Source organism: Pinus tabuliformis, chromosome 4_2 (assembly GCF_031772625.1).
Source record: "Pinus tabuliformis cultivar Carrire ecotype Pingquan chromosome 4_2, CPIR1, whole genome shotgun sequence".
Taxonomy (NCBI): Eukaryota; Viridiplantae; Streptophyta; class Pinopsida; order Pinales; family Pinaceae; genus Pinus; species Pinus tabuliformis.
In genome coordinates, this window is record NC_142304.1 from 439,577,223 (window position 1) to 439,599,278 (window position 22,056).

Consider the following 22,056-nt stretch of genomic DNA (forward strand, 5'->3'; position numbering starts at 1 on the left):
CATCTCCGCTGCTCTACATTTTCGATTCTCTTGCTCCACACACCACCCCCCCCCCACAACCTATATCCTCCTCATCGATAGTTATGCCTCGCTATAGGACGCAGGTAAGAAGAGGGGTGGCCTCTCAACCAGCGCAGTAGGCCAAGTTTCAAGCCACTAGATCTGCCCAATGCTTTAGAGAGCACACCCTGCTTCCAATTCAAGTCAAAATTGAGCAAGCCAAAAGAAAAATAGCTAGAGTGCCAATTTCATTCAGAGACTGAAGTTCTAATAAATGTGGATGACTAGGTACCTGACATGGGCCATACCCATGTCAGATACAACCAATATATGTATATCGTTAACATATATTGGCACATTAAGCTATTATTTAGCAAAGTGCTTCTGGACAAAAATAAGTTAGAGAGGATGTTCCCCTGGTGTTGGACGATCTGCATCTCATTTTGCAGTCCATGATAGAAGACTCAAATCATGTGGAAGCTCACCATGGCACACCCCCAGACTCTGGCTGCTCTTCTGGTAGTAGCAACAAACCTATTGCCGTTGAAACTACGGACTCTGATAAGTCCAAATGATCATTTTCTATATGTCTATCATTATAAATTTCTGGTCTCAGTCTATAGTTTGGCAATCTGTTTTTGGCCTCAATGGCCCAGACTAAGATGTTAGTTTCATAGTCAGTTTGTTTTCTAATAGTAACTGGTTTATATGGCTCATATCAAAGCTTCAATTCTGCATCCAGTCTTGTTTCCCTGGTGGCAGAGCAGATTGAACATTCTCATGTTTTGTAAGTTTTTTTGATCTTTGAATAGAAATTTAACCTTTATAAAAAAAAGGTACCAATAAAGTAAGTTAATTATTAGCAATTAGGTCGATAGTAATGAAACCCATCAAATTAAGTGGTTGAGCATAAGACATTATTTCTTTATCTATGTAATTCACACTTAATAAAGGCATTAATCAAGTATAGTGTTTTATTCTTCAGTTCTCTCCTCATATAAATTTTTCATGATGTTAGAACATGTTGAAACAAGTGGACAATAAACAAAGAGGAAAAAGGCAAAGGCTAATTGAGTTCTGGAAGAGACTGTAACTTTTTCAAGCCTAGGTGACTGCTGTCCTATTGTTCTCATACTAAATAACTCTAACATAGTTTATTTAACAGCAGAAAATTAAATTTCCGAATATTGCATTAATCACACAAATAGTTGAAAAATAAACCACATATGAAATAAAAGACATACACAGGGATTTCTCCTTCAAATCAGTTTTCATTCATTTGATCACAGCTTACAAGGCGATCTCTACAGCCTGCTTTGAACCAACACCTGTATGGCCAATAAAATCCCCTTACACAGTAGCATATGACCTGTGAAAAAAGAGTACAGCTACAGCAGTACAACTTGCTCTATTTCTGCCTGCCTTTGACAGCAAGTTGTTTTTTCTCCCTCTTAGTCACTAAAGCACACTCTAGCAATACACTATATGGACAGATCTAAAGGTGCAAGGCCAGATCTGAAGATGAATGGCCTGTGCATGAAGAAAAGACAGCTACAATGGTCGTGCAGCCTGTACAGCCTGCTGTACTTGCTGGGATCTATAGCAGATATGCTATTCTTCTCTCCAGGATGCAGTCTTCCTATCCTGTGCTATTTATGGTTTGAGAGAGGGTAATTAATCTCCTCAATTGTAGTTTCCAACTGTCTCAATCATGAGATGTAAGGCTAAGATTAAATCCTAATATAAGTTATTGTCAATTGATGTTCTAGAACTTCTAGACAGTGTTCCACAAGGAAACATCCTCCAAGGTGGGAAGGCACACTCCCCACATTTCCCACGCTCCCTCGACAGGGGAATCCTTGGGGAAACATTCGCCATGCCCCCCTTTTGGGGAAACTCGAGGAAATGTTTCCCCAGTGTTGGGGACATGTTTCCCCAAAAGGGGTGCTTGTGGGTATCCCCCTAAAAAAGGGGGGCTTCTCGTCACCCCCCTCTAAAGGGGAACATTTGGGCATCCCCCCTGAACTTTTCTTAAAAAATTTAGGATGTTTTCAGTGCTGGGCTTCATGGGGCAGCCCAGACAAAACCCCAGTGGCGGGTGTTGCAGATCTGTGAGCTTTCCTTGCTTATTTTCTATGGAATCCCTCCACCTTTACTGTTAATAGTTTTCTATACCATTTTTTCTCTCTTTCACAAGTGGTTTATGTGCATGGAGTGGGGGGTGCAGCTGGAACCCTAATCACCCTCGCCCCCTTGGTCCATGCGTCACTGTTTCTATGGAGGCGGTGTTTCTTCGACTTCTCTAGTGGGCGTCTTTGTATTTGCAGGTTTTCTTTTGCGGTGTGGTTGTTTCCTTTCGGGTGGACAAGGGGTCTTGCTCGTTGTCGTCCATATTTTCGTCATTGTTTTGGGCCTGCGCTGCAGTCTCATTCGCTTGGTCATCTAAGTTTGATGTTGGCTCCTTGCCTTGGGACCTATGGCCCCTTCTTACGCCACCGGGGTACCTATTGGTATTTGTTGTGGATTACGTTCTCTTCTTGATGGACAATTTCTTTGTACCTAGCAATTTATTTTGGTTGTCATGGACTCTCATTAGGGCTTAGCAACCCTTTATTGTTTTATTTTGTCTTGAGACTTTACACTGGTGATGGAGATGCAATTCATCGACCTATTCTCTATTGTTGCCACTTTCTTCTTTGGTACTTTGCCTCTATTCCTTGATGGAGAATCAAGTAGGGTAGTAATTAAAACAACTCTCCTTCCTTAATAACTGCTTGTGAACTTATGTTAGCTTCTTATTATTCTTTATTAGATTCCTTCCATCAAACAATTATCAAGAACATAAACCTTGAAGACAATAGACACAAGAAGTAGGCTCCAAGTCAGGGCAAAACCCCTCCAAGGGGAAAACCCAAAAAAATTTCTTCTCTTCTTATACATCAGATCAAATGAGAAATCCAAGACCCAAAGACCAGGACCAAGAGTCCAAGGCCTCCTCCAAGCACCAAGTTAGCCCTCCAAAATTTCTTCCTCAAACAAGGTCAACGAAAGTCAAACTTCAAAATTTCTAGTCAAATCATAGTTTTGGCCCTATATCTCAGATCTGCAGTTCGAACCTGTAATTCTCGACCTTCTGCAATTATCCAGAAACCCTAATCTTACATGTGTGTGAGAATCCAAGCATAAAAAACAAATTTTCTTTCTTTCCTTTGACTTTCTCTTGTCTCCTTGTCTTACGCTCTTCTAGTTTCCTTTTTCTTGTTTCAGGTCAATCTTCTGAAGTGTCTCCAAATGAGTCAAAGACTTTTCCTTTATATACCCTTCACAAGAGGTCGAATAGGCCTCTCCTAGGCCGACTTGGTCTTGGGGGTCATTTTGACTTTCTAGACTCAAAAATAATCTCTTTCTTGTTACAAATTTCCCAAATGGGTCTTACACATATGACAAAGACTCTCTTGACTCAATAAACCCTAGAAGCATGAAGAACATGCTTGAACTAGATGACATATCAATTTGAGCATGAAACCCTTGCTTAAAATAATAATTATTTTTCTTCTTTTTACAAATATATTCTGTCATAAGTACAAAGATAATTATGAACACCAAATCTAGTTACATTCTCCAACACTCCCTCTTAACTAGGGAGGTATTCATAATTACATAACCAGTACAAGGATTTTCTCAAACTAAAATATTCTTATAAGAAGAGTTGGATTGATAAGTCATTCTCAAGCATCAACATCATAACCAGCGTTGTCAACATAGTAAGGCCTTGACTAACAAGCTCTATCTCTCCACTAGATCAAAGCACAATGCTTGGAGGCTTTACATTAGACACTACACTACCTCTCAAGGCACATACCCCATACGGATGTTCACTAGGTATGTCCTTCAAGGACTATTATTATCTTGGATTCGTAATCCTCAAAGAATATGGGTCCTCTTCGACCACTCTTATCTTGGATACCCTGTCCAATCCTCAAAGAGTGTTGGTCCACAAGACTATTACCTATCTTTGATTTCCAATCTTCAAGGAGTATCAGTCTCAGATGCTTATCCAATCCTCCATTCACCCTCCTAGACTGATGGCTGTCAGTCCTAGTCTAGTGCATGACACATGAAGAAGAGAATATGATGTCGATCATCACTTCCTCTCAACCAGAGAGGAGATACTCATTCCCTCTTGATGAGGGATTTAGGGAACATATCCTTGCTTCTCCTTGAATATTTAAAGAGAGTTCTTACTCCCTCTCAAGCATAGAGGAGATTCCTTACTTCCTTTTAACTAGGAAGACATATCCAGAAGTTCTTTAGCTTGTTTTAGACTTCATCAATACATCAGCTACTAGTTCTTTTATGGAGATCCTCAAGTAGCCGCATGGCTCCTCCTCTCCTTTGCATCTCATCATATTGAACTTTTATCCTTTCTGGATGTAATGGAGCCAAACTCTTTCTTTAATTTGTGACAGGGTTCAGACCATCAACCTTTCATAACACTTTCTTTCAATCGTCATTAGCTTCAATAAAGATATTATATCAAGCCAATCAAATAGAGTTAGACGTAGCTCCCTCATGAAATTGAACTTCATAAACATTAGGTTGTCTTTTTGCACTGCTACCTTTCAATCCCAAGATGATGTAGATATCTTGGCCATATAATCCTCTAAGGATTACCAAAGCCATCCACGCAATCCATGTATTCTTTGAATTGAGTTCAAAACAAACAGTTGTAGGTAGCAAAACCATATACCAAGCATAGATTCCTTACTTCCTTTTAACTAGGAAGACCAATCAAATAGAGTTAGACGTAGCTCCCTCATGAAATTGAACTTCATAAACATTAGGTTGTCTTTTTGCACTGCTACCTTTCAATCCCAAGATGATGTAGATATCTTGGCCATATAATCCTCTAAGGATTACCAAAGCCATCCACGCAATCCATGTATTCTTTGAATTGAGTTCAAAACAAACAGTTGTAGGTAGCAAAACCATATACCAAGCATAGAGGAGATTCCTTACTTCCTTTTAACTAGGAAGACATATCCACAAGCTCTTTAGATTGTTTCGGACTTCATCAATACATTAGCTACTAGTTCTTTTATGGAGATCTTCAAGTAGCCACATGGCTCCTCCTCTCCTTTGCATCACATCATATTGAGCTTTTATCCTTTCTAGATGTTATGGACCCAAACTCTTTCTTTAATTTGTGACAAGCTTCAGGCCATCAACCTTTCATAACACTTTCTTTCAATCGTCATTAACTTCAATAAAGATATTATATCAAACTAATCAAATAGAGTTAGTTGTAGCTTCCTCATGAAAGTGAACTTCATAAACATTAGGTTGTCTTTTTGCACTGCTACCTTTCAATCCCAAGATGATGTAGATATCTTGGCCATATAATCCTCTAAGGATTACCAAAGCCATCCATTCAATCCATGTATTCTTTGAATTGAGTTCAAAACAAACAGTTGTAGATACACTTGCCTCAACTGCCATTATGCAGTTCTACAACATTCTTCTAGGTAGCAAAACCATATACCAACCAGATAACCAATACCGAAACATTAATAACATAATTACCTTATCATGATAGCCTTTTGAAAAGATGACAAATTTTGCTTACTTGTTTCTTCTAAGATCAACATCCTTCCACATGATCTATCTCCATATTGTACAAAAATCCTTCTCCATGCTTTCAATTTTCAATCGAAGTGCCCATGGAACAAACTAATTAGCATGCTACAATATCTTCTTCCTTGGAGTTGTCATTGTCAAATCTCTTTCTTTCTTTAGGAGAATATACTTGATGTTAAACAATATCATCACGTCTAAGTCATGATATCTTATGGAAGAGTCTTGATATTTAGCCATTCTAAAGCATACCATCTTGAGAAATCTAGGGCATAGAGATTTAGTGATTTCTATTAGTAACTGCTTGTGAGTAGTTTTTACTTGCGAGTATTTTTTACTTCTTTAGATTAGGATCTTCTTTTACTTAGGTTATTAGTGTTCTTCTTCATCAAACAACTACCAATGTATAAACCATAAAGAGACAGAGAATATAGGCTATCAACGAGGGCCTATTACCCACCATTTTGTGGGTAATACCCCTAGGACAAAAAATTTCTCCAAGATCGTCCTCAGCAGGCGCCCAGCAGCCCCTTGCGCCATCAACTAACTCATGGATATACTCTAACATTGTAAGTGCAAATTTAACATTATTTTCTTGTTGTTGCATGCATTTGAATTTTGCTATAATTAGGGCCAATTACTGCATGTATGAAATGTGGAATTATGTGTCTATTTAGCTTATTCTTTGTATAGGCCATTGTTAGATGAATGAAATCTCCTAGAGATCATGTTATCTTGATAAGCTTGAACCATTTGTATGAAGTGTAAATGCTTGAAAGTTACTTTTCTTCTCTTTCCTCTAACATTGGAGCCTCCTTGACCAATAAACTAAATCTTTCTTCATTATTATCCTTGACTCCATATCCCCAAGTGAATTAGGTATTGGTCCCTCAAAAAGGGTGATCATTTAAACCCTCTTTTTACCCCTTTTCCATTCCTTCCTAGGTCTAGCCTCACTAGGTCATCTAAGGCATCAATTTCCCGAGAAACTAGCCACAAGAAAATTTCGATCTCCTAGATACAATTGCATTGGTGGGTCCCCCTGCTCTCCTCCAAATTTGAAGCAATTTTCATCTAGGGCATCAATATCTCGAGAAACAGACCACAAGAAAACTTAGATCTCCTAGATACAACTGCGTTGGTGGGTCCCCTTGATCTCCTCCAAATTTGAAGCAATTTTGATGGTGGAATCTCTGAATACCTGAAGCCCTAGGTCTAGGATCAAGTTTTTTCTAGGTGTTCCCAAGGCTAGAACCTAGTAGGATCAATTTGACATCATTGGAAGAGAATCCTTGTTTGGTCCTTTCCCCTAACCTTGGCCAGGTTAAGAACATCATCGGTTGCCTATTATCCATCCCTTAACATAGGTTGTGTCCTCTTGGCCTCGTGTGGTCCCATTCTTCACCAAAACCTATTTATCAAGAGACTACTCGAGAATCCAAGTTCTCAAAAGGATTTTGGGGATTTGAGAACCTTCTTCATAGGTCTTATCCTTTATCTCAACCCTCCAATCCTCATCCCCTTTCCCTAGAATATCAAGTCCCTTGCTTGAAGAGCAAGCAAGCCCTATCCTTCAAACTCTTCTAGAAAGGGAATCATTTAAGTCACTGCACCCTTTCATTGATCTATACTTTATAAGTGATCTCCCAACTACCGAGTCTCCTCCCATCGATGAAAGTCCATAAAGAGTAGGGAGTCTTAGTTGTGGTGACAGTGGGCTAAGATTCCATAGTTTCCCTTGACCTAGCAATTGTCCCCATAGGAACCCCTTTTAGGTCCCCCTCCTAGTTTGTGCGGTAACAGGGCCAAAACCTCTCTCTGCTTGAAAGGAAAACCCGAACAAATTCTTCTTCTTATAGAGATTCCAATTGACGAATACCAAGAGCAAGACCCTTGACCTATTTGCCTCTCCAAGACAAAGACACACAGCTCCCTTGATGATGAAGTCCTCCTTCCTTGGGTCAACGATAGTCAACCTTCTGCTTTCTCCTTCTTGGCTTCTCTTTATCTTCACCTGCTTCAAACCTTTACTAGTTTCGGTCTCCTTGAAATAGGCCCTCTTTGCAAGGTGATTCCTTCTAGCTTCCCTCGGCTTCCTCTTGTCTTGACTTTCTTCCAACTCGACTGCCTTATTAGGACTGATTCTTTCTGCAGCAAGTATCTTTAACTTCCTTCGTATGTATGTCTTCAAAACAAACCCAAAAAAGATCCAAGAGATGCCCAAAAATAACTTCGCTCTTCTTTCTATCTTTATGCTAGCTAGGAGGCTTTCCTTTCTGACCTTCGCACTTCTGGTTAACTTCAAACCTATACCTCACACTTCAGACTGTGATGACCGAAAATTTGCCTCTGAAATGTAGTCGAGGACTCCTATTTATAGTTGTTTTCCTCTGTAATTAGCCGACATGAGTGTATGTGACTCGACATGTCCTTTGGAGGAGTTAATTAATTCAATATTGAAGTTGACTTGCAAGAGTGACCTTGTACTTGTCCTGGAGGGATTTTATACTAAATTAATGACATACAAATGTGTAACATGCCCAAGAGGGTCCTTCATACATGACATTGACTCAATTTGACTTTATGACCAATCGTAAGGACTCACAATAGGAGTCATACTAAAAATAAAATTCCTTGCTCATGAAACCCATGAGACAAGTATTACAATAATAGTTTTATTTTTCTTCTTTCCATCAATTACATAAAATCACAATTACACATGTCATTATGAAGACCAAACCTAGTTACTTTTCAACAGTCCCTCTTAACTAGGGAGGTATTCATAATGGTATTTAGTCATTCTAAATCTGAAGAATTTCTCATAAGAGTCGCATTGGTAACCGATCTGTATAGCATCATATCAACCAGCATTGTCACATAGCAAGGCCTTGACTAACAGCTCTATCTCTCCACGAGAGTCTTCATATCTTCCATGGAGATATCCTAGTCAAGTTTTCTTGGCCTTTCAGATGTTCATTGCCTTTACCATGGTTGCATATGCCATGATCTCTTCCTTCCTTTCTTCACACATTGCATTCCCAAGAGCTTCCAATCAGAGTTCCTCAATTGTAGTCAACCACCTCATACTTCATATGAGGACATATTATGTTGATTTCATCTAGTGAATGCGTGATCCATGCATTCCTGCATCCCTTTGAGGGAGGAGACCCTTTCTTTTGATCATGCTCTTAAGATAGAGCATTGGTTCATGATAGCTACAACCATATGACATGACTTCCATAATATCAAATGTAAGCATAAACACCTCATTTTTGCTTTGGTTCATCCAAACTTCTTGTAGCAACTTCCTTGATTGAAAAAGCTTCAATCCCTTGATCTGCTTCACTTTTATGTCATCACGCCATCATCCCATGAATTCCACAAATTTGGAACTCTTGATGAAACCCTTGCTTCCCCTCATGATCGGTGAACCTTTTAATGAAGATTCCATTGGAGAATCTTGAGGATCTAAACTTTAAAGTATCCCCATCAACAGATGTTTCCATTTCACAAATGTATGATGAACCTTGTACTAGATGATCTTGCCACTTGAGTTTTCAATGAGATTCCCAAGAGCTATATACTTGACTTCCATAGATTCTAACCGTCTTTCATGCTTCTCTACGATGATGTTGAGCTCTTGCTTCATTTGTATGTTTACCATGATGCCTTCTTACTAAGATGCATTCAACCATGGCAGAGGTCTCTCATCTTTTACTTTCTCTGTGCTATCCATCTATATTATGAGTAGTGTCTAAGGGTCTGTATAGTTCCCTTCTTTCATCATGCCTTTCAAAAGATTAGCCCATCCATCTTTTACTTCTTGTACCTACAATACTATTTAGCAAGTACCCCAAGCAAAATAGAATACCAAAACATGATGTTAAGTTACCTTTCTCGGAATTTATGGAATCAAGAGGTCATTCTAGGGTTTCTTAAATTCAAACCTTAGATCATACCCTGTTTCCTTTATGTTACTCTAGAGTTTTTCTCATGCCCTAAAAATCTAACAAACCCTAGATATCAAATCATAGGGAACAAATACCTTAGAATTAGGATTTCTAAATACTAAGGTTTTCTTAACATAAAAACGCATAACTTCAAGCCTACTATATCTTATGATGGACCCTTGAAAATAAAAATTATCATACATACCTTACATATACCTACCTGTAGTGCTCAGTACTTTGGCCGCCATGATTCTTCACAACAGCATTATATTTTGTCATTGATTATTTGTCATCTTCATGACCTTCCTTTTAACGAGTCTTCAAAGATATTGTCGTTCTTATGATGGGATCTGCTCCTTCATGTGATCCTTCAAGATCTAGTATCACTACTTATGAAACTTCTTTACCACAAAATTTCAATGTAGAGATTCTTTTGCCTGTAGTTTCTTGGTTCCACCATATTTTTCAAAATCTATAAATGAGTATCAGTCTTCTTAAAAGACTGATTGTGTTACGGAGAACAAGAATAATTGGTGTCTGCACTCTTTGTGCCATAGAGATTTAGTGATAAAACATTATGTTTTTTATCTTCTTGAGGAGCTCGATCTTTCTCTGAGGTTGTTCAGAAAATTTGGTTATGAGATTTTGTTGTCTTTTGAACAGTGCTTTTTCCTCAATGTCCAGAGGGTAATTTTTTATGTCATTAGGCTTTCGGTCTTTTGAGACAGTAATATGGTGATCTTCAAAATTTATTACTTTAAGTACATGGACCGAGGATCTACTCATTTCATTGAAAAGCTAATATTGTAGCCTATAACTTTGCTTGACTTTGGAGAGAATTTGATTCTGGATATAGAGATGAAGATCACTATCTCTTTCTTCCTATATTGAGATCAAATCTTAAGAATATTCGTGCCTGGAATTTTTATTAGATTCCTTTTGAACTTGGTCCTTAAGCCTACTTGAAGATTCATTGTTTTTCTTCTATACCTTGACTTTTCCTGATACTCCTTTCGATGCCTCTCTTCAAACTGATTTTTTTTATCTTTACCTTAGCTCTTGATTATCCTTTTAGTGATTTGGTTCTGAGTGTCCTTTAAGTTTCCCTACCTTCTTGACTTGACACCTTAGCTTTGATACCATGTTGAGAAATCTAGGGCATAGAGATTAAGTGATTTCTCTTCTATTAGTAACTACCTGTGAGTACTTTTTACTTCTTTAAATTAGGATCTTCTTTTATTTAGGTTATTAGTGTTCTTCATTAAACAACTACCAATGTATAAACCATAAAGAGACAAGACACAAAATATAGGCTATCAACCAAGGCCAAAACCTTTCACTCTTTGAGAGGAAAACCCGAAGAAATTCTTCTTCTTATAGAGAATCCAATTGATGAATACGAAGACCAAGACCCTTGACCTATTTTCCACTCCAAGACCAAGACACAAAGCTCCCTTGATGAAGTCCTTCTTCCTTGAGTCAACGATAGTCAACCTTCTGCTTTCTCCTTCTTCTCGGCTTCTCTTTAATTTCGATTGCTTCAAACCTTTACTAGTTTGGGTCTCCTTGAAATAGGCCCTCTTTGCAAGGTGATTACTTCTAGCTTCCCTCAGCTTCCTCTTGTCTTGACTTTCTTCCAACTTGGTTACCCTATTAGGACTAGTTCTTTCTACAGCATCTTTTACTTCCTTCGTATGTGTGTTTTCAAAACAGACCCAAAACAAATCCAAGAGATGCCCAACAATAACTTCGCTCTTCTTTATATCTTTACGCTAGCTAGGAGGCTTTCCTTTCTGACCTTCGCACTTCTGGTTAACTTCAGACCTATACCTCGCACTTCAGACTGTGATGACTGAAAATCTGCCTCTGAAATGAAGTCGAGCACTCCTATTTATTACAATAGTATGGACCCCAATAAAAGATCATCAGTCTTTTTCTATAACTCTATTTGTTAATGGTTTACGATTGTATAATCGCATGTTGGATTCTTTGCATCAGCTTGTTTCATGACTAAGAGGTCATGGAACAGCTTAATTTGAGAATCTCAAGACCATATCACAACATATGTACCATGGATTCCAAGAGAATTGAAGTGCATGGTTTAATTAAAGATTTACAAGTTCATTTATCTGTCTATCCTAATATAATGATTGTTATGGCTCAAGCTCAGCACGTACACCTACTACTTCTAGAAGAAGAATGACATTGGTGACATCTTCTCGTAAAAGGGGTAGAGGGGATTATTGATCTTTTAGTGCTTCATGATTAGCCTTGTAGTATCTAGTTGCCTCATGATGATCATCTCATGAGATACACTTTTTTGTTTTGAAGTGATTTTCTCTTATCTTATTCAGACTTGTGACTTAGGAGAGTTAGGTCAGATGGCTTATTTCAATATTGATGTTCGATGTACCACTTGACATCTTATATATTTTATATACTAGTTTTATCTTCATATTTATGTGACAATGTGTTTGTTTGATGTTGATGTTGCTTTAGAGGTTTAAAATTTAATTAAAAAAAAAAAGACTATTTTTGTAATATTTTAAGTTTCTCGATAATTTCCCCAATATTGTCAATAATTTAAATTTTGGACACCTAGCGATAAATTGTCGATAACGATAACTGTAACACTAGATGAGATTAAATAAAATAAAATAAGTTGATCGTAAGATCAATCTCTTCTCGCCTCTCTTGTTGAAATGTTTTTTTCCATTGGAGCAAGTGCCCTTCTTTTTGTTGCTTGACTTGCAACACCACTGGAACTCCCAAATGGATAATTCTTTTTCCTCAAGAATGCAAGAGGATCCTCAATCTTGTTTATCTTAGATAATTCAGCCACCATTGCCACACCAAGGTCCAATATTGGCCTCTCTTACTACTTATTTCCTCTTCAATACACTCACTCCTGGACATGCTCCAAGTCCACAAGATGTACCCAACAAATGCCCCTTCTCATGGAAATAGGTGCTCTTGAATTCATGATTGCAAAAGTTGCATGTCCAAAGAACATTGCCTCCTCCCTTTAACTTGCTCCCTAGCCCTTGATGTCTTGTAACATACTTCCACAAGGGATATTTCAGTTCTTGAGCCTGTTATCTTGCTAAAAGGATCTTTCTCTCAACATTTCAAGATATTGTTGCAGCCCCACTTCCAAAAGATGGAAAACAGGAAAACCCTGATGAAATTGAAAAAGGGGAAGCATTATCGACATTCCTCCCCTTCTTTTGCCCCTTTCCTGCTACAATTGATTGATCCATGATTGTTGTGAATATAAAGAAAAATGGACTATTGTAAGGTTGTGCATGTAAATAAAAACAGACTAGCAGACTGTTGTAGCAACAGTAAAAAAAATTGGAAGAGATATCCACTTACCTGCACCTTGAATCTCCTCTAAAACGCGTCTCCATCCTTTGTTGGTCGTCCACACACTCCTATAGCAAACACAAGTGAGGGAAATCAGCCCAAAACCAACTTTTAGCAGCGTGCGAGATCAATTTTTGGCAGACATGTGTCACAAAATTGGGACGCAATTTTGGCACGTACCCGACACGAGTCAAACTCGTGTCCCTCACCTCAAACACGCGAGTCAAATGAGTGGCCCTCACCTCAGACACAGGTCAAACTCATGCCCCTCACCTCAGACATGAGTCAAACTCGTGTCGAGCAGATGTCATCATCGTGTCGTGTCCGACACGAAGGATTCATGACATGGGTGGGGGACATGTCTTGTTACTTAGTGCGCAAGTCTTACACTGGACAGATGAAAGCACTAATATTTGGTAAACTTGGACACAAAGCACAAGATTGTAGGAGCTCCTTGCACATGAAATAATACCTGAGGCACTAATACTTTTTTGGATAATAAAGGAAAAGAAAAAGAGTTTTTGTTTGTTGCTTCAAAAGGAAATGTTGACGAGTCTAACCACTATTGGTACTTAGACTCTAGGGTGTTAAAACATATGCTATCCTGAAAGCAAGGTTTGCATCAATTTCATCATTGTCCTAGGTGATAGTAAATGATATGCAATTAAGGGGTCTGGTGCCATGCCAATGCAATTAAAGAATGGTAAGGAGTATAAGATTTGCGATGTGTCAAACAGAAAAACCTACACTTGTCAAGTAATATACTGAACCAAGGATGACTCATACATGCAGTCATTATACACCTACATACATATTGCATAACATTGTGGAGGAACTTTGCACTGTCTTTAGAGCCATTTTCACTCCTTTTTGCCTTGAACACCATAATGCCCCCCTAGTCACACACAAAGCACCAACAATATCACAAGTGTCCTCAATTAGGCTCCTGTCAGATCCATGCCATCGACCATTGGCTCCAATTTCTGATCCAGATTGAGTCAATATTATGATTGTTGCATCCCCACTACGTAGGATCTTTCTGCAAGAGTGTGCAACTACACCACTATTTTGATCTGCAGAGTGTGTTTACCAGCAGGACTCTGATCACTGCAGAACAAGACCCTCCTGTTTGTCAGCCAAAGTTTTCAAACCTGACTCAATTCCTGACTCCATTGGACGGGTCAAAGTTGAGTGGCGACTCAACAAACAAAAATTCGTCCCAGGAAAGACTTGAAAAAGACTCAAGAATCAATCCTGTAAAGATTCAGCAAATAGTGGGGAAAAACATAATTTCCATAAAAATAGTTAGGCATAAAAATTTACCATGGCAGTGAAAATATTAGGTCTCAAAATGGGCTCAAAAGCATGTGCCCTAGCTGGTGAAAAACAGGTTGAAATAATCCTCAAATGTATGCCCTAGCTCCACCTCAAACCTACTTAAAAAATAAGCACAAGAATTGAGCCCTAGCTACTGTTGTTGCTCAAAACTTCTGGTGGAAAATGGTGAAAAGTTGTCAGAGGTGTCTTGTTGTTTGTTTGCCCTAGTTATGCACCAAATATGGTCTCACTGCAGATAAAGATCACTGCAAAAATCTGGCTAGGGTGCTCTAAAAGTTGATGCCAAACCAGACAAGGAGATTTCTGGGTTTTTAAATTTATACATAAACAGGGTAAAATCTGACAACTCCCTGGTGTTTGCTCAAAGTGCTCAGAATGACTTGGATCTGACCAACTAGTTAACCCTTGTCTGTTATTAAGGGATGTACTTGTTGGCTACACTGTTACAGCATATTATTCTTTTGTAAGCTGTACTATGCATGTCAAAGTTATACAATCTAAGCTTTATATAGCACCTTCCAAAGGGTTCTTTAAGACAAGGAGTAAAATAAATCCTTTTGCAGATCAATATAACACCTATATTGAAGAAAATCCTGCACATATTTGCTGAGAGCATTAATTTAAATATTGATGCAGAATCAAATGGACATTCAAATAAAAATGAAAAGCAATCAATAAACCAATGCTTTCTAAACTTACAACTGAACATATCCAAAACCGCGATGTTGCTCTGACCCTGACCAAAATCAAACAGCAAGCCACAATATTTTTATAAATATCCTTAGAAGACAACTTCAAATTTGATTAGCCCTTGCGGAAAAGAAAACTCAGTTTAATAAGACTGTATCAATAAAACTTTGAAAAAGACATATGCAACATTGATTGCTGAGAGGAAATATAAATAAGAAGAACCCTTCACAACTACTTCAAAATTTACCTTTTGGTTTTACCATGAAGCAACGCCTTACAGGTCCAACCTGGCTAAAAGCTTCCTCGAGCTACAATGCATTAAAAATCAATACATGCATTATTAGTATATAGAAAACAGCTGCGAACACAAATATGTCAGAGAAAGCACTGTGACATGACCAAGATCTGAAACAAATAGCTATCCAGTGTCCACTTTTATATAGTTATTAGTACGGTAATGAATCTCGGATTAAGTGAAAATTATAAATATAACAAAGATCAAAAATGACTATGGGAAACTTGCTGTAGAAGTTTATTGCATTATTGTTAGGGTCTGAGCCCAAAGACTACTGTGTTATGAATCATGATAACTTTATGCAAAACACAGGTCCATCTTGAAGCTTTCTTGAATCTTTCAATTTCCTCTAGGTTCGTTGTCAACTGAGACGCTTCATTTATATTTGAAATCAATGTAATTGTTGAAATTGTAACTAGAGTAGGCTTCATAATATAAAATTATCATTGATGTATTTATATTATTTATTATATTTGTTAAGCATGTTTTTCATGCTTAGAGTCAAAATAGTCGAAGAATTTATTTTGAGTCAAAAGAATATTTATGTGAGTCATGTCCCATTTGGACATTTGAAAGAAAAATAAATCAAATTTTACTTTTATGTCATAAGCCCACAAGATCTTCAAGTGGGCCCTCCTTGGATAAGTCGGCCTAGAGGCACCTATTCAACTGTCCTGGACAGCTATGTATAAGAGTCAACTTCGACCTCTTAGAGATATCATTCATCATCACAACATCTATCTATTTTCTGCACCTAAACAAGAAGAAAAGAGACCGAAGTCAAAGGAGAGAGAAGCAAGTCAAAGGAGATGAAGAAACTGAAGCATCTACCCTACTGCAGCTCACATGTGTGACAGCTTTCTGTGAAAAATGGCCAAATTTCTTAGTTGATTACAGGGCCGAAAATCTATGATTTTGATCAGATTTGGAGAAGGTTGACCAGCATTGACTTTGACTATTGGAGAGGACTTGGAAGAGGGTTTGACTTGAAATCTTTGTGGCAGACTTGATCTTGGTGTTAGTTTTTGCAACATCAGATGTGTTCTAGCCATGAGATTTGATGGAGAGGCTAGAATACATGTATTCTCCAATACCCAGAAATTGTTTCTGGAAATTCCACCTAGAGACGACTTAATTAGATTTATTAATCAGTTTTTAAAATTTCTTAAAGTCTAAACTTAGAAAATATGATTAATTAATCAGAATTAATTAAGTCATGGTGTGAATGTTCTAGAAACTCACACGGATCGATAGGGAAATAATTTTCACCATTGATTATGTTTTAATCTTGGCTGTTGGTGCTCCAACAGAAGATTATAAGAAGTCGATGGGTAGATGGAGAAAACACCAATGCAGTTACTCAGTTGGCTAGGCAGATCGATTTTCTCAGTGGTTGTGATTCAGCTAAGGAGATAGAACCAAAGGGTGAGTAGCAGGTGAGAGAGAGAGGGTAGCAGGAGGAGTCCAGAAGGCATATTTCCGAATTTAGGAAGAGGCAGCGTGAGGAAGAGTGTATTCCACGAGAGCACTGCATAGTCACTACGCAGAGAGTGACGCAGAGGCACCAGCGTATGGGCAGAGGATCCATCTCGGGGTCAAGAAGTTGTTGTGGAGAGTGAGAAATTTCTTATAAAATTTCTCTCGGTATTTTTTCTCTGTCTAGATTACCAGAATTCTTGTACTCGGATTTGCTGTTGAAAATTAATAAGAAAACCTTCATCCTACACCAGTTTTCCCACATCAGGTTTTTCCGAGGACAATTGTCCAAAAATAACTGTGTTAATATTTTATATGTGTGTGCTAGAAAATCTCTATTTCCAGCGTTTTATTTTCCATAGTAATTTATTGTAGATTGCAGTAGTAAACTTATTCAATATTTTTCGTAGCTAATAAATTGCATAATCAATTTGACAGTTAGAAGAATCTTTTTCAGTCATTGCAATAGATGAAATTTTCACATAGTATCAGAGCCGATATGATCAACCAGGGAGCTCAGTAGCAGAGAAAGAAAGAGGTTCTTTGCTCAGTGTGAGCAGAAATTCGAATCCCCAGAGGGCAGCATAGTCTCTTGGCCAGGAAGCTGTAATTCTTTAGGAAAAGCTTTTCTGAGAGAGCGACAAAAAAACTTGATTTCCCCAGATCAAGAAAGTCTAGAGGCAGAGGGAGCAACCCCATATTTTTTTGCAGAGCAGATCTCTAGCTGGACGCAATAATTTTTTGCAACAGTTTGTTGAACAGATTCAGCATTGAGAGGAAAGAGAAATAGAACAGAAAATTATGGACAGGATTAACAGTCGGGATGAAGATTTATCTTCCAGGCTGGAGGATGAATTTGTGTGCCTATCAAGATCAGCTTCATCTGGTGTCTGGTATATAGATAGTGGAGCTTCAGCTCATATGACAGGAGTTAGAGAATATTTCTCTAGCTATCAAGAAGAGCAGATGGACTTCCAGATCACTATGGGCAACAGAACTAAATGTACCCTTGTAGGTAGAGGCACCATAGAGTTTCAGAGGGAGTAAGGGGCCAGCACCAGCGCTACTAATGTATTGCATGTGTCTGGATCGGGTATGAACCTAATTTCAGTGTCCCGGTTGCAGGGCAAGCGATATGATGTACACTTTGTAGGGAAGAAAGTGTATGGCAAACACTCAAGCTGGAAGAAGGTGAAACAAATTGGAGCTCAAAGAAACAAGTTATAGAGGTTGCAGCTCGATTCTCCAATGGCACTTGTAGGCAGTGACAGTAGCAGTGGAAAGGAGTGGAACGAATTGTGGCACAGGAGGATGTAGCACTCAAAATAGCTTAGAGAAACTATCACATGAGCTCCAGTTCTCAGTACGGAGCACGATGATGTATGCAGAGGATGCATACTTGGGAAGTACGCAAAGACAGCATTCCTGAGAAGTGACAGCAGAGCAAATGACGTGTTAGGACTGATACACTCAGATATTTGTGGCCCTATGTCCACTGGAACTCTTAGTGGTGGCGAATACTTCGTCACCTTTATTGATGACCATTCCAGAAAGGCCTGGATCTATTTCTTAAAGACTAAAGATGAGGTCTTTGATCGGTTTAAAGAGTTTAAGGCGCTCGTAGAGAACACGACAGGGAAGAACATCAAGGTGCTTCGCTCAGATAATGGTGAAGAATACATTGATAAAGATTTCACAGATTTATGCGCTAAGGAAGGCATCAAAAGAGAATGGACAACTCCATATAACCCTCAACAGAATGTAGTGGTGTGGAAGAACATAATGATAATTGGGGTTGCAAAGGCTATGTTGTATGATCAGGATCTGCCCAGATTTCTATGGGCAGAGGCATGTAACACAGCAGTGTACATTCAGAACAAAACTCCTCATAGAGCATTGGGGAAGAAAATGCCAGAGGGAGTCTTCACAGGAAAGAAGCCTGAAGTAAGTCACTTGAGGATTTTTGGGAGTGCAGCTTACTGCCACGTGCTAGATGAAAAACGCAGTAAATTGGATCAGACTGCAGAGAAGGGGTTCCTCGTCAGGTATAGTGAGACCTCAAAGGCATACAGGATCTACATTCCTAGCAGTAGGAAGATTGTAGTGAGACGAGATGTAAAGTTCATGGAGGACAGAGCTTTTAGGAGATCTCGAGAGATGCCTACAGATGATCAGAATCAATCAGCAGAAGTTTTGTTAGTCCAGTAGCAAGGACAGCTAGTGGGACCAGCAAGAGGATAGTCACAAGGATCAAGTACAATGACTAGTACCAATATTTCCTCAAGGGTAGGAGATCCAGGGAGTTCTCAACAAACGGAGCAGCAAGAACAGGAGGAGGAATCGATTGAACCTCCCACCACCAGTGGTAGAGCCAGTAGGGAAGTTCGTCAGACATTGAGAGACACAGAGGAGTTTATCGAAACTTCTAGGACGGACAAGAGACAGTGCAGGCAGCCTGATAGATATCAAGCCTTGGTAGCTCAAGTTGTAGAACCCTCCAGCTTTCAGAAAGTCGCACAACATCAGGTGTGGGTGGATGCCATCGTAGAAAAGTATAGTTATATCATGACAAATGATGTTTGGGAGGTAGTGTCCAGGCTGGAAAATAGATCCATTGTAGGTTCCAAATGGATCTACAAGATCAAGTACGCTGCAGTTGGCAATGTAGAAAAGTACAAGGCTAGGTTGGTGGCAAAGGGATATGCACAGAAAGAAGGAATAGACTATGAGGAGACCTTCGCCCCACTCGCCAAATATACCTCTATCAGATATGTTATATCTCTAGCAGCGCAGATGGGATGGAAGATTCACCCAATGGACGTCAAGACAACATTCTTGAATGGGGTGATAGAAGAAGAGGTGTCTATAGAACAGCCTGAAGGCTTTGAAACTCATGAGAAGCACACTCATGTGTGTAGGTTGAAGAAAGCCCTATACGGACTCAAGCAGGCACCCATGGCATGGTATGGTCGGATTGACAGTTACTTGCAGTAGTTGGGATTGGTCAAGAGTGATGCAGATCCCAAACTCTACTATTTAATGGTAGAGGATGAGCCACTCATTCTGGTTTTGTATGTGGATGATCTCTTTTTGACAGGATCATCAGGGCTCATAAAAGACTGCAAGAGGAACCTTGTAACAGAATTCGACATGATGGATATGGGGTTGATGCACTATTCTCTACGATTGGAAGTTTGGCAGAAGAATGGGGAGTTCTTCCTTGGGCAAGGGACATAGAATACAGATATTCTGAAGAGGTTCAGAATGCAAGATTGTCGGCCCGTGACTACTCCCATGATCACCAATTGGAAGAAGATATATGCATCAGGGGACAAGGAAGTCGACCCCACCTTGTATAGACAGCTCATTGGGTCTCTCATGTATCTGGTCAACACTAGGCCAGACATTTGTTTCGCTGTCAATACCCTTAGTCAGTTCATGGTTGAGCCGAAAAGGGTACATTGGGCAGCAGCACAATTGGGTATGGGTTAAAATATACTCGAGGAGATGTATGTGCGTGGCACAATTGGGTATGGGTTGAAATATACTCGAGGAGATGATGTCAGATTATGTGGATTCACAGATGCAAATTGGGCAGGCAGTTCAGTGGACAGAAAAAGTACCTCCAGGTACTGCTTCAGCGTTGGATCAAGGATGGTTTCTTGGTGTAGCAGGAAGCAGAAGTCAGTAGCACTGAGCTCAGTAGAAGCAAAATATATGGTAGCCAGCACAGCTACGTGCAAAGCTATATGGCTTAGGAAGCTGCTCGTGAGCTTGTTCAGGCAGAGGATGGGAGCAACCAGTGTCTACTGTGATAATCAAAGTTGCATAAAACTCTCTGAGAATCCAGTGTTTCATGACAAGTCGAAGCACATAGATATCAGATGTCATTTCATCAAAGATTGTGTACAGCATGGGGCAGTTCAGCTGCAGTATGTTCCCACAGGAGATCAAGTAGTAGAGATACTCACGAAAGCTCTAGGGAGAGCTAAGTTCATCCAGTTCAGGGAACAGATGGGTATGGTGAAGAACCCGTTTTAGTAGCAGATACCGGGTACCTTAGATGGTTCTTAGTTACAGATGTTGCAGTTACAGCAGCAGTAGATGAGAGAGAGTTGCAATGTAGATGCAGTGTTCGCAGCAATTCAACAGCACAGATGCAAAGTATATCAGAGTTGCGCAGTGGTTGGTGGGCAGCAATAGCCAGACATCAGCAGTGTGATAGGAGGTGGTGCAGAGACAGGGTGTTGCTTTAGTGTGTTGCAGTGCTAGAACACATTCCTCGTTAAGAGGGAGTGTTAGTCTTTGTAGCATCAGATGTGTTCTAGCCACGAGATTCGGTGGAGAGGCTAGAATACATGTATTCTCTAATACTCAAATCGTTTCTAGAAATTCCACCTAGAGACAACTTAATTAGATTTATTAATCAGTTTTTAATATTTCTTATAGTCTAAACTTAAGAAATGTGATTAATTAACCAGAATTAATTAAGTCATGGTGTGAATGTTCTAGAAACTCACATGGATCAACATAGAAATCATTTGGGCCATCGATTATGTTTTAATCTTCGTCGTTGGTGCTCCAACAAAAGATTATAAGTCGATGGGTTGATGGAGAACACGCCAGTGCAGTTACTCAGTTGCCCAGGCAGATCGATTTTCTCAGTGGTTGTGATTCAGCTGAGGAGATAGAGCCAGAAGGTGAGTGGCAGGTGAGAGAGAGAGGGTAGTAGCAGCAGTCCCGAAGGCAGATTTCCGAATTTAGGAAGAGGCAACGTCAGGAAGAGCGTATTCCACGAGAGCACAGCGCAGTGATGCAAAGGCACCAGCGTATGGGCAAAGGGTCCATCTCGGGGTCAGGAAGTTGTTGTGGAGAGTGAGGAATTTCTTATAAAATTTCTCTCAGTGTTTTTTCTCTGTCTCGATTGCCAGAATTCTTCTACTTAAATTTGCTTCTGAAAATTAATAAGAAAACCCTCATCTGCTACACCAGTTTTCCCACATTGAGTTTTTCCGACGACAATTGACCAAAAATAACTGTGTTAATATTTTCTATGTGTGTGCTAGAATTTCTCTATTTCCGGCATTTTATTTTCCGCAATAATTTATTGTGAAAATTGCAGTAGTAAACTTATTCGATATTTGTTGTACCAAATATAATTGCATAATCAATTTGACAGTTATCAAAATATTTTTCAGTTATTGCAATAGATGAAATTTTCACACTTGGATATCTCATTTTGATCTGATTCTATAAGAGAAGGATATGTTTGTGGCAGACTTGGTCTAGGTCTTGGTCTTGGATATC

The 22,056-nt window shown here is 39.2% G+C and overlaps 1 protein-coding gene across 2 annotated transcripts in view; it reads right to left on the reverse strand.

Annotated features, from left to right (window-relative positions):
• LOC149169847 (RNA-binding (RRM/RBD/RNP motifs) family protein) overlaps window positions 1-22,056 on the reverse strand; it is a 239,403-nt gene that overhangs the window by 147,764 nt on the left and 69,583 nt on the right. For both annotated transcript variants that reach the window (XM_089428829.1, XM_089428828.1), the window contains exons 2-3: window positions 15,226-15,286; window positions 14,988-15,024 (exon numbers count right to left, since the gene is read on the reverse strand). In XM_089428829.1, coding sequence (XP_089284955.1) covers window positions 14,988-15,024; window positions 15,226-15,286 — 98 coding nt within the window. The remainder of the gene's footprint in view (window positions 1-14,987; window positions 15,025-15,225; window positions 15,287-22,056) is intronic.